The sequence below is a fragment of the Salmo trutta genome, chromosome 25 (genome assembly GCF_901001165.1).
Source record: "Salmo trutta chromosome 25, fSalTru1.1, whole genome shotgun sequence".
In the NCBI taxonomy this organism is placed as follows: Eukaryota; Metazoa; Chordata; class Actinopteri; order Salmoniformes; family Salmonidae; genus Salmo; species Salmo trutta.
This window is the reverse complement of record NC_042981.1, coordinates 20,490,318-20,504,202: the sequence shown is the minus strand read 5'-3', so window position 1 is coordinate 20,504,202 and position 13,885 is coordinate 20,490,318. Positions and strand designations below refer to the sequence as shown.

Sequence of the window (13,885 nt, the reverse complement as noted above, 5' to 3'; positions counted from 1 at the left end):
TAGGCCCGCAGTATGTCCTTTCTATGTCATGAAACAAATTTGCTTGTCTCTACTTAAAGTCATTAACCAGGTTTCCATCCACAGTTTTGTGGCAGATTGGGCAAGTTTGCAATTTTACTGCAACCGATTTTGTGACAAAACCATTGCGAGAGTTGAAAATGTGATGGAAACACATTGAACTTCTGCTTTAATCCCCCTTCTCCTCTGTAACCATTACCAAGGTTGTTGCTGTAAATGAGAATGTGTTCTGTCAATTTACCTGGTAAAATAAGGGTTAAATAAATGTTATTCAGTACGTGGAAACTTTATTACACAAGTGATTTTTATGTGCACTACGTATTTACGCACAGCATTTTATCTGTAACAAGTCAGTTTGATGGAAACCCCTTTGGTGGGGAAATGCACATCTTTTTAAAATATTTGCATGACAATCTGTCGCCAATTGGATAGAAACCTAGCTAGTGTTCTAGAATAACACCAAACAGGTGACTTAAATCCCTAATCCCCCAGAATGCATTGTTTACACAGTGCTGAAATTCTGGCTGACAATCAGTGTTCAGTGCTTTCTAATGGAATAATTCTGCTGTCCTCAGTCAATAATCACAGTCGCGGTCTAATGGAAAGTTTGTTTACTTTGCTTGAAACCTTCTGGTCGAATCTCAGAACCTTGTCCCGTCAACTGGGGAATAGATACACAAACACTTACAGGAAGGAGCCTTGTGGTTTTAGGCTACATCATCTTGCAGAGCCAGTTTCTACATGATATTATACAGGAGCAACATTTGGATTCAGTATGTAGATACTAAGTCGACTATCTATAGTTTATCTATAGGATGTCATTTAGGGTTGAAGCGTGTGGAGAGACATAAGCTTATGGTTATGCTCATGTAAAATGAAAATCTTTACATTTATGAGCTATACTTGAAATACAGGCGGCTCACTTCCTACTGTGTGTAAATCCGTTTGAGTTTTTTTCCTACAGCTTGGAGATTACCCTTAATCGCCCTATACACTCCAGACCTTTCAGTGTGCACACTTTCAGTTGTAAAGTGGGACAGGAACAGTTAATAAGAGACGTTGGTGCAATGATGTGGTACTGTTGTGGGGAAATGTCTGTTAAGACCAATGACTCATAACATGTAACTTTATTGCTCCATAAATGTGTGATGACGTGAATGAGTAACTCTCACTTCCCCCTTTCCTGTCTGTGTCCTCTGCAGGTTTCATCTATGAGGACGATTCTCGGGTTCACTCCCCTGATACTCATTTTGTCCATGGAAACGCAGGTAAAGAACAAGGATGGTCAATACATGTTCAGACGGCTCTGTGTCCCTCTCACTAGGTTTCTTTCATTCTTGCTCACTCTTTTTTTCTTATTCATTCTTTCTCTCCCTTACCTCTCTGAGCCATAGTGAAAATGTAGTCCCCTCCATCTCTTTCTCTGCAGGTTATCGACCAGGCTCTGCTGAGCTCAGTCGCAACACCTCTAGCAGCAACTCCCCTGTCAACTGCAAAGGTACAACCAGCATCTATTCCTATCTGTAAACCCTGCAAAGTACCTATTCAATAGATTTTTACAATTTTTAACAATCTTTTCTTTCTATACCACTTGATGTTACACTAAACATATCTCAACCGCTATTTTAGCCTGCTTTTTGGTACTATCCCCAACTACGGACTTAATGAAGTCATTTTCAGCAGTTGTCTATCTCTACCTCCCTCTGTCCATCCAGATTCCCTGGAGCACCTGCAGGACCGTTCTGCCAGTCTGTCCAGTGATGACGTAGTGGGCCTTAGTCACGATGTGTCCCACTCCCTGACCCTCCCCTGGAGCGCCATTGTCCACACCCCGGTCCAGAGGACTGGCCACCACCGGACCTCCTCCCCTGGCAGCGAGATGGTCACCTTGGAAGAGTTCCTGGAAGAGAGCAACACCCTGTCACCACCCACTGTAAGCATTGACACACACACACACACGTGCCAACCACTGTAAGCATAGAGAGATAATGGGTCATGGGGAGATGGATGAAGGGTTTGGGATGTGGGGGTACTAACTTAGTATGGCTAAACATATTCATCTACAACTGGAAGATCTGGCACATACTATGCCTTAAAGTGATGTATGGGGGGTTTGGCATGAATGGCGTTGTGGATATAGCCAGTAGTTTTATTTGACACATATATTCTGGGTTGTTAAATTTCACCAGCCACTATAAGCATACAGTGTCATACGGAAATGGATGAAGGCGTTGTGGCTTCTTATGACCAATTCTCATGTTTTAAATTATGATGTGAAATCATTTAGTTAAATAATTCAGCCAACCTAGACTATCTCCCAAAAAGAGCCTCTAAAATATGAATGGTCTGAACTAAGTTTGTTTTTTACATCTGCAAATGAGGAATACTGAACAGGTTTCTCTCTTTAAGTCCCCAGTTTCAGATATAAGGTAAGGTCTAGTTATGTGGTGAGTGATACTATGTAAAGCACGTGAGCTCTCATCCTAGAATATCCAAGGCCTGAGGTAGTAGTCCCATCCACCAAACTACCAGGTGTGAAACAGGGAAGGGACTCAGAGGTATACTAATTTTGTATAGAGCAGACCTAACTCTATTAAATTAATCTAAACAGGAACATTTTAAATTTGGCCAAAAATTCAAAAGGAAATGATCTCAACAGAGAGAAATTTTCTCCTGTGTGCTACCTACAGCATATCCCTCTACTAGAATGCCCATACTTCAACGAAGAGATCTTCTCCATCCTAGAGGGGGAAATCCAATCATTTCCAGGCCCAGGGACATGTACTAATCTGTGGCGACCTAAATGCTAGAACTGGACAAGAACCTGACACCCTCAGCACACAGGGGGACAAACACCTACCTGGAGGTGACATCATTCCCTCCCCCATATGCCCCCCTAGGCACAACTACGACAACATAATCAACAACTCCTCAGGCTCTGTCGCACGCTGGTTATGTGCATAGTTAATGGTAGGCTTCGAGGGGATTCCTACAGTAGGTACACCTATAGCTCATCTCTTGGCAGTAGTACCGTAGACTACTTTATCACTGACCTCAACCCAGAGACTGTGTGTTCAGTCAGCTCACTGGCACCTCTATCAGATCACAGCAAAATCACAGTCTACTTGAACAGAGCAATACTCATCAAAGCCATAGGAACTGAATAATATTAAATGGTATAGATGGAAGGAAAGTAGTGTGGAAACGTACCAAAAAACAATTAGGCAACAACACATTCAATCCCTTTTAGACAACTTCCTGGACAAAATGTTTTACTGTAATAGTGAAGGTGTAAACTTAGAACAGTAGAAAGCCTAAACAGTAAATTTGATCTCTCAGCTTCCCTATTAAATCTAAAAATGTCAAGCAGACAACCTAAGAAAATTAACAATGACAAATGGTTTGTGACGAATGCAAAAACCTAAAAGAAATTGAGAAACTTATCCAACCAAAAACTTAGAGACCCTGAACCTGAGCCTACGCTTTCACTATGGTGAATCACTAAAACAATACTTCTATGCCATCAAAATAAACATCAAATTTGACATAACAATTAGGATCTGGCTAAAAATACTTGAATCAGTTATGGAACCCATTGCCCATTATGGTTGTGAGGTCTGGTGTCCGCTCACCAACCAAGAATTCACAAATTGGGACAAACACCAAATTGAGACTGCATGCAGAATTCCGCAAAAAATATCCTCTGTGTACAACATAAAACATCAAATAATGCATGCAGAGCAGAGTTGGGCCAATACCCACTAATGATCAAAATCCAGAAAATAACCATTAAATTCTACAACCACCTAAAAGGAAGCGATTTCCAAACCTCCCGTAACAAAGCCATCACCTACAGAGAGATTAACCTGGAGAAGAGTCCCCTAAGCAAGCTGATCCTCGGGCTCTGTACACAAAAAACTCCACAGAGCCCCAGGACAGCAACACATTTAGACCCAACCAAATCATGAGAAAACAAAAAGATAATTACTTGACACATTGGAAAGAATTAACAAATCTGCGCAAACTAGAATGCTATTTGGCCCTAAACAGAGAGTACACAGTAGCAGAATACCTAACCACTGACTGACCCAAAATTAAGGAAACCTTTGACTATGTATAGACTCAGTGAGCATAGCCTTGCTATTGAGAAAGGCCGCAGTAGGCAGACCTGGCTCTCAAGAGAAGAGACCGGCTGTGTGCACACTGCCCACAAAATGAGGTGGAAACTGAGCTGCAAATCCTAACCTCCTGCCAAATATATGACCATATTAGACACACATTTCCCTAAGATTACACAGACCCACAAAGAATTCGAAAACAAATCCAATTTTGATCAACTCCCATATCTATTGGGTGAAATACCACAGTGTGCAATTACAGCAGCAAGATTTGACCTGTTGCCACAAGTAAAGGGCAACCAGTGAAGAACAAACACCATTGTAAATACAACCCATATTTCTTGATTTTCCCTTTTGTACTTTAACTTCTTGGGGCTATTTGGGACGCTAGCGTGCCACCCGTGGCGCACCCTATCAACAGCAGGTGCATTTCAAGAGCGGCAAATTTGAAACCAAATAAATGTCAAAATTCAAATTTCTCAAACATACAACTATCTTACACCCTTTGAAAGATAAACATCTCCTTAATCTAACCACGTTGTCCGATTTCAAAAAGGTTTTACGGCGAAAGCATAAAGTTAGGTTATGTTAGGAGAGTACATTGACAATAGCTGTGTGTAATGTATTGTCAATTCAAAGACAGGCGTCACCAAAACCATAAAATCAGCAAAAATTATGCACTAACCTTTTACAATCTCCATCAGATGACACTCCTAGGACATTATGTTAGACAATGCATGCATTTTTAGTTCTATCAAGTTCATATTTATATCCAAAAACAGCGTTTTACTATGGCGTTGATGTTCAGGAAATCGTTTCCCTCCAATAACCGGCAGTCAAGTCATCACAACAAAATAATTAATTCATATTAGAAAACATTGGTAAAATATTATATTGTCATTCAAAGAATTATAGATTTACATCTCTTGAACGCAATCGACTTGCCAGATTTAAAAATAACCTTACTGGGAAATCACACTTTGCAATAATCTGAGCACTGCGCCCAGAAAAATACGCTTTGCGATACAGACTAACCGCCATGTTGGAGAGATCTAAAATCGAAAATACTATGTAAATAATCCATTACCTTTGATTCTCTTCATCAGATGTCACTTCCAGGAATCCCAGGTCCATAACGAATGTAGTTTTGTTCAAAAAAGCTAATCATTTATGTCCAAAAAGCTCCGTGTTGTTAGCACATGATCTAAGCCAGCCGGACTTCACTTCACGAACGGAAAAAATATATTTACGTTCGTTCAAACATGTCAAACGTTGTATCGCATAAATCATTAGTGCCTTTTTTAACCAGAACATGAATAAAATTCAAGGCGGACGATTGGGTTCTCTTTTAAAACGTATTGGAACGAGAGTACCCAACATGAACTCGCGCGCCAGGCGTCTAATGGCCCATCACCGTTCCAAGGCTCTTGTTCGGTCAGATCTCACAGTATAAGACTCAAAACACTTTGTAAAGGCTGGTGACATCTAGTGGAAGCAATAGGAAGTGCCAAAACATTCATCAGCCCCTTTGTTTTTCAATGGCATAGGCTTAAAGTCAATTCAACACATCAGGTATCCACTTCCTGTCAGAATCTGTCTCAGGGTTTTGCCTGCCAAATGAGTTCTGTTATACTCACAGACACCATTCAAACAGTTTTAGAAACTTTAGGGTGTTTTCTATCCATATATAATAAGTATATGCATATTCTAGTTACTGGGTAGGATTAGTAACCAGATTAAATCGGGTACATTTTTTTATCCAGCCGTGAAAATACTGCCCCCTAGCCCCAACAGGTTAACTATATTACCAGTCAAAAGTTTTACTATTATCTACATTGTAGAATAATAGTGTAGACATCACAACTATGAAATAACACACATGGAATCATGTAGTAACCAAAAAAAGTGTTAAACAAATCAAAATATATTTATATTTGATATTCTTCAAAGTAGCCACCCTTTGCCTTGACAGCTTTGCACACTCTTGTCATTCTCTCAACCAGCGTCATGAGGTAGTCCTGGAATGCATTTCAATTAACAGGTGTGCCTTGTTAAAAGTTAATTTGTGGAATGTCTTTCCTGAATGCGTTTGAGCCAATCAGTTGTGCTGTGACAAGGTAGGGGTGGTATACAGAAGATAGCCCTATTTGGTAAAAGACCAAGTCCATATTAATGCAAGAACGGCTCAATTAACCTGTTGGGGCTAGGGGGCAGTATTTGCACGGCCGGATAAAACACGTACCTGATTTAAACTGGTTACTACTCTTGCCCAGAAATGAGAATATGCATATAATTAGTAGATTTGGATAGAAAACACTCTAAAATTTCTAAAACTGTTTGAATGGTGTCTGTGAGTATAACAGAACTCATATGGCAGGCCAAAACCTGAGAAGATTCCATACAGGAAGTGCCCTGTCTGACAATTTGTTCTCCTTCATTGGCATCTCTATCAAAAATACAGCATCTCTGCTGTAACGTGACATTTTCTAAGGCTTCCATTGGCTCTCAGAAGGCGCCAGAAAGTGTAATGACGTCTCTCCAGTCTCCTGGCTAAGTACAGCAGCTCTGTTTGTTACTGGTCAGGCTGAGAACAGTGACACTGCAGATGCGCGTTCAGGTGAATTCTCCATATTTTTCTTTCTCTCTTTGAACGAATACAACGTCGCCCGGTTGGAATATTATCGCTATTTTACGAGAAAAATCGCATAAAAATTTATTTTAAACAGCGTTTGACATGCTTCGAAGTACAGTGATGGAATATTTTGAATTTTTTTGTCACGAAATGCGCTCGCGTGTCACCCTTCGGATAGTTACCTGAACGCACGAACAAAACGGAGCTATTTCAATATAACTATGGATTATTTCGAACCAAAACAACATTTGTTGTTGAAGTAGAAGTCCTGGGAGTGCATTCTGACGAAGAACAGCAAAGGTAATCCAATTTTTCTTATAGTAAATCTGAGTTTGGTGAAGGCCAAACTTGGTGGGTGTCAAATTAGCTAGCCGTGATGGCCGGGCTATCTACTCAGAATATTGCAAAATGTGCTTTCGCCGAAAAGCTATTTTAAAATCGGACATAGCGAGTGCATAGAGGAGTTCTGTATCTATAATTCTTAAAATAATTGTTATGTTTTTTGTGAACGTTTATCGTGAGTAATTTAGTAAATTCACCGGAAGTTTGCAGGGGGTATGCTAGTTCTGAACGTCACATGCTAATGTAAAAAGCTGGTTTTTGATATAAATATGAACTTGATTGAACAAAACACGCATGTATTGTATAACATAATGTCCTAGAAGTGTCATCTGATGAAGATCATCAAAGGTTAGTGCTGCATTTAGCTGTGGTTTGGGTTTATGTGACATTATATGCTAGCTTGAAAAATGGGTGTCTGATTATTTCTGGCTGGGTACTCTGCTGACAATCTAATGTTTTGCTTTCGTTGTAAAGCCTTTTTGAAATCGGACAGTGTGGTTAGATTAACGAGAGTCTTGTCTTTAAAATGGTGTAAAATAGTCATATGTTTGAGAAATTGAAGTTATAGCATTTATGAGGTATTTGTATTTCGCGCCACGCGAATCCACTGGCTGTTGACTAGGTGGGACGCAAGCATCATTACTTTAAGACATGAAGGTCAGTCAATCTGGAAAATTTCAAGGACTTTGAACGTTTTTTGCAACTGCACTTTAAGAAACTATCAAGCGCTATGATGTAACTGGCTCTCATTAGGACCGCCACAGGAGTGGAAGACCCAGAGTTACCTCCGCTGCAGAGGATAAGTTCATTAGAGTTACCAGCCTCAGAAATTGCAGCCCAAATAAATGCTTCAGAGTTCAAGTAACATACCCATCTCAACATCAACTGTTCAGAGGCCTTCATGGTTGGATTGCTGTAAAGAAACCACTACCAAAGGATACCAATAATAAGAAGAGACTTGCTTGGGCCAAGAAACACGAGCAATGGACATTTGACCAGTGGAAAACCTTTCTTTAGTCTAATGAGTCCAAATTTGAGATTTTTGGTTCCAACTGCCGTGTCTTTGTGAGAAGCAGAGTAGGTGAATGGATGATCTCTGCGTGTGTGATTGCCACCGTGAAGCATGGAGGAGGTGTGATGGTGTTGTCTGTGATATATTTAGAATTCAAGGCACACTTAACCAGCATGGCTACCACAGCATTCTGCAGCGATACGCCATCCCATCTGGGTTGTGCTTAGTGGGACTATCATTTGTTTTTCAATAGGACAATGACCCAACACACCTCCAGGCTGTGTAAGGGCTATTTGATCAAGAAGGAGTGCGATGGAGTGCTGCATCAGATGACCTGGCCTCCACAATCACCCAACCTCAACCCAATTGAGATGGTTTGGGATGACTTGGACAGCAGAGTGAAGGAAAAGCAGCTAACAAGTGCTCAGCATATGTGGAAACTCCTTCAAGACTGTTGGAAAAGCATTCCAGGTGAAGCTGGTTGAGTGCCAAGAGTGTGCAAAGATGTCATCGAGGCAAAGGGTGGCTACTTTGAAGAATCTCAAATATAAAATATATTTGTATTTGTTGAACACCTTTTTTGGTTACTACATGATTCCATAGGTGTTATTTCATGTCTTCACTATTATTCTACAATGTAGAATTTTTCTTAAACAAAGAAAAACCCTTGAATGAGTAGATGTGTCCAAACGTTTGACTGGTACTGTATTTGCACATCGTTACAACACTGTATATAGACATATGACATTTGAAATGTCTTTATTCTTTTGGAACTTTTGTGAGTAATGTTTACTGTTCATTTTTATTGTTTATTTCAGTTTTGTTTATCTATTTCACTTGCTTTGGCAATGTAAACATTTCCCATGCTAATAAAGCCCCTTGAGAAAGAGATTAACGCCTTGCTCTCTTTCTATCTCTCTGAATGCATAGACCAATCTGATTGTTTTGTGCCCCTCTGATCCTGACTAACCAATTAAAACACTAAAACTAATTAAGACACTTAACTAAATTTGATTGAGCCCTGTTGATGCCTAAACACTCCCATTCACCAACATCCCAAAGTGCTGTATTGATTGATACCTGAGCAGTGGTGTTACCTCACAGTCCCTGTATTCTTAATGGTGCAGGTAGGTGAGACCAAATCAATACTTCACTTTGTTTATAAAAGGATTTCTTATATTAGTTTTCTTATCGTCTCATTGGCTGTTAGCCCTGCGAGCAGTGAGCAGGGGAATCTTTAATGCTGTTTAACAGACACCATTTAAACAAACACTGATTGGATCAGTCTGATGTTGTCTGTACAGTAATCCAGGAATTTGAGCATGGAGAGTTATAGCTCTGGATGGACTCTCTCCCTGGGTGATGAGGGTTTATTTCCTTGGTGAATCTGTCTACATACTGTTTCTGTCTCCCTTCTCCCTCCCCTCAGGTGCAGTCAGGCAGTCGAGAAAATCTGGTGGCGAACTACTTCAACCCATTAGAACAGAGAGAGAGATCCACCCTTTGTCGGCACTCTCCTCTGAGTGATGGAGCCAAGACCCCCACCAGCTATGTTACGCCCACTGTGAAGAGAGACACAGACCTCCACCGGTCTGGCGAGGGGCCAGGCAGGACCTCCAAACCAGGCCAGTGTGTCAAGCCCAGCGTTGGGCTACAAGAGGGATCCACCTCCATGCCGCAGTCCCACTCACAGACCCTACCCAACCGGACCAGCAACGGGTTAGGGACAGGGGGGCGGCCTTTACCCCTGGGACCCTTTGCACCCTGTGGAGGAGGTCTGGGCAGCAGCAGTTTGTCTCGGACCTTCAGCCTGGCCTCCGCTGACCTGCTGCGCTCCAATGGTCCAGGTAGCTACCGGCCAGACATGGAGGCAGGAGGCTCGCCCAGCCGAGGTGGTGGGGATGGGGTGGTCAGAAGGCCTGGGGCTGGAGCCACGACCAGGGAGCGCCCCCAGTCTGCCAGGTTAGCAGGACCCTTGGACATAGACCCCCGCAAACTGTCTCTGGCTCCACCCAAAGAGGAACCTCTCAGCCTGGCCCATCACCAGCACCACTCCTCCTCCCTGTCACTGCAGCCCGAGTGCTATGGAGGGAGAACAACACCAGGCTCCACCCCCAGGAACAACAGCCCCAGCGCCGGACTGCAGCCGCAAGGACAGCCCACCCACCAGAAGAACCACCTTGGGGAGGTTGCCATGTTGAGGGCAGCGCCGGCTCTGAGGCTGGAGGAGCCACAGGAGGGGGATGCTAGGCTACAGGCTGACTGCCCGCTGCTGAAGAAACCAGAGGTGGGGGGAGGAGGAGGGGGGCTGAGCTGCAGCACAGAGGAGCACCCCAGGAGCACCTCCGCCTCCCCAGACCCCAACAACGACCCTCAGACTGTGTGGTATGAGTACGGCTGTGTCTAGGAGTCGTTATTGTAGTGGCAGGCCTCAGTACTGTACAACATTTTTTCTTCCTGCTAAACCACAGGATGCCTGGTCTGGCACCGCTAGGCTGGTCCTCACTGTACTGGACCACGTCCTTTCTGTTTTTGACCATTTGAAACTTCCTAGCTGCTTTTAAAGCTTCATAAAGGAAATTCTACCCCAAAGAGACCACCACACCACAGGGCGCTGTACCCAGCTGGCAACATATGGTTGGTTTGATTTGCATGACCAACACGTGGGCATGGTACTTGGGACTGCCAGTGCCGCAGTTACATTAACGTGTACAGGAATGCTTTGAGGAAGGCAAAAGCACTAGAGAGCAACGAATGTATTTTTCTTTTCTTTTTTTCCTATTGGACAACACTGGTTGCTCTATGCACTGTATGCACAGCACAGTGGGTCTGGCCCTGTCCAATGAGTTCTATTCTGAATCTGAAAAACTAACATTTTGTGGAAGGAGAGAAAGACCACTCCTAGAGTAATTGCATGGTAACGTCTGTCCTCCATCTTTAGGAGCTTGAGGACAGATTTGTTTATCTCAACACAGCCTCAGTGACACATTACTGGAAATGGGTCCGCTCCCACTTTGAACATGCTGTTTTCTGTTGCGTCTGTGGGTGACCCAAACTATGGGCTTTTGCGTATATCTCTTCTCAAAGTGAAACTGGCTTGTGGGGAGCATGTAATTCATCCCATATCTGTTTTTGTGTACGCGAGGCAGGACGAAACAGCCAGATATACCATAGAGGGAGGGAACACCAGACTGACCAACTCATGAAGAGAGGGCTTTTTGTAGCAAGAGGGGACCATTTCTGGAGGAAAGGATTGAGTGAGTTTAAGATGAAGAAAGACAGCGATTTGGAGATGATTGACATAATGGTGATGATGGACAGAGAGAGAAATGAAGAAAGATGAGAGTTTCAGAGACACTGGTCAGGTTGAAGAATTAAAAAATGAAATGTAAAATGTTCTGCATGACAAACCACCATGAATGCCCCCAGAAAACGGATCCCTATACAATAGAACACTGTCGGTGTGATGTCTTGTATGTGCAGAAAATACATCTTATTTTCCCAATACAATCCGAAGAGCACTATAATAAGACAAGGATGAATAAGTAGACATGTGTCTGAACACTGGAAACATTTTTATTACAGAAAACTAATCGGTGACATTAACGACAAGAGGCTATTAAAGGATTGTCTTTTTAGTTTTGAATTATTGATAGGGTTGGAATTATTACGTTTTGTATATATTTTTTTACACTGCTACCCAGCTCTAAAATGTCAGTAAGACTCAATGTCTAAATTATGTTCCACTCCAATGACAAAACTATGTCTGCTTGTTTTTATCTTCTCACCTAAATGAGTTTGTTGTGAAGTTGAGTGTGGTTCACTAAGGGTGGTGTCATTTTGAATTGTGTACAACCTCTCATTCTCTTAATGTATTGATGCGTTTTCTGTATTAGTAAAAAGCCTGTGGATAAAAATGTCATTAGGCTCTATTAGGCAGACGACTAGTCCGCCTATTACAGTGTATTATAGTACAGTTGAAGTGGGAAGTTTACATACACTTAGGTTGGAGTCATTAAAACTGGTTTTTCAACCACTCCACAAATTTCTTGTTAACAAACTATAGTTTTGGCAAGTTGCTTAGGACATCTACTTTGTGCATGACACAAGTAATTTTCCAACAATTGTTTACAGACAGATTATTTAATTTATAATTCACTGTATCACAATTCCAGTGGGTCAGAGGTTTTTGAGTCAGTTGGAGGTAGGCCTTGAAATACATCCACAGGTACATCTTCAAACTCAGTGCCTCTTTGCTTGACATCATGGGAAAATGAAAAGAAATCAGCCAAGACCTCAGAAAAAAAATTGTAGACCTCCACAAGTCTGGTTCATCCTTGGGAGCAATTTACAAACGCCTGAAGGTACCACGTTCATCTGTACAAACAATAGTGCGCAAGTATAAACACCATGGGACCACGCAGCCGTCATACCGCTCAGGAAGGAGACTTGTTCGGTCTCCTAGAGATGAACGTACTTTGGTGCAACTCAATCCCAGAACAACAGCAAAGGACCATGTGAAGATGCTGGAGAAAACGGGTACAAAAGTATCTATATTCACAGTAAAACGAGTCCTATATCGACATAATCTGAAAGGCCGCTCAGCAAGGAAGAAGCCACTGCTCCAAAACCGCTATAAAAAAAGCCAGACTACGGTTTGCAACTGCACATGGGGACAAAGATCGTACTTTTTGGTGATGAAACAAAAATAGAACTGTTTGGCCGTAATGACCATCATTATGTTTGGAGGAAAAAGAGGGACGCTTGCAAGCCGAAGAACACCATCCCAGCCGTGAAGCACGGGGGTGGAAGCATCATGTTGTTGGGGTGCTTTGCTACAGGAGGGACTGGTGCACTTCACAAAGTAGATGGCATCATGAGGCAGGAAAATTATGTGGATATATTGAAGCAACATCTCAAGACATCAGTCAGGAAGTTAAAGCTTGGTTGCAAATGGGCCTTCCAAATGGACAATGACCCCAAGCATACTTCCAAAGTTGTGGCAAAATGGCTTAAGGACAACAAAGTCAAGGAATTGGAGTGACCATCACAAAGCCCTGACCTCAATCCCATAGAAAATGTGTGGGCAGAACTGAAAAAGCGTGTGCGAGCAAGGAGGCCTACAAACCTGACTCAAAAATTCACCCAATTTATTGTGGGAAGCTTGTGGAAGGCTACCTGAAACGGTTGACCCAAGTTAAACAATTTAAAGGCAATGCTACGGAATACTAATTGAGTGTATGTAAACTTCTGACCCACTGGGAATGTGATGAAAGAAATAAAAGCTTAAATAAATCACTCTACTATTATTCTGACATTTCACATTATTAAAATAAAGTGGTGATCCTAACTGACCTAAGACAGGGAATTTTTACTTGAATTAAATGTCAGGAATTGTGAAAAACTGAGTTTAAATGTATTTGGCTAAGGTGTATGTAAAGTTCTGACTTCAACTGTATATACTGTAAGATATGTAAACATTTGTAGTAGAGCATGAAAATATTTGGCACTCAAATCTCCCTTGAACTTGTTCTTTTCAGATACCAAACAGATTGATCAAAGGTTGGCATGATTGGCATTCCCAAGAGAAATATCAGCTGTTTGCTGTGGATCACACACATGCCTCGGCAGGTAGCCTAGCAGTTAAGAGCGTTGAGCCAGTAACCGGAAGGTTGCTGGTTTGAATCCCTGAGCCGGCAAGGTGGAAAAATCTACCGTTCTGCCCTTGAGCAAGGCAGTTAACCACCAACAACAACTGCTCCC

At 42.1% G+C, this 13,885-nt stretch overlaps 1 protein-coding gene across 2 annotated transcripts in view; it reads left to right on the top strand.

Annotated features, from left to right (window-relative positions):
• LOC115162144 (protein Daple) overlaps window positions 1-11,660 on the top strand; it is a 95,073-nt gene extending 83,413 nt beyond the window's left edge. For both annotated transcript variants that reach the window (XM_029713163.1, XM_029713162.1), the window contains exons 29-32: window positions 1,221-1,286; window positions 1,448-1,516; window positions 1,734-1,951; window positions 9,552-11,660. In XM_029713163.1, coding sequence (XP_029569023.1) covers window positions 1,221-1,286; window positions 1,448-1,516; window positions 1,734-1,951; window positions 9,552-10,529 — 1,331 coding nt within the window. In that variant the 3' untranslated portion in view covers window positions 10,530-11,660. The remainder of the gene's footprint in view (window positions 1-1,220; window positions 1,287-1,447; window positions 1,517-1,733; window positions 1,952-9,551) is intronic.
• The last annotated feature ends 2,225 nt before the right edge of the window (window positions 11,661-13,885 follow it).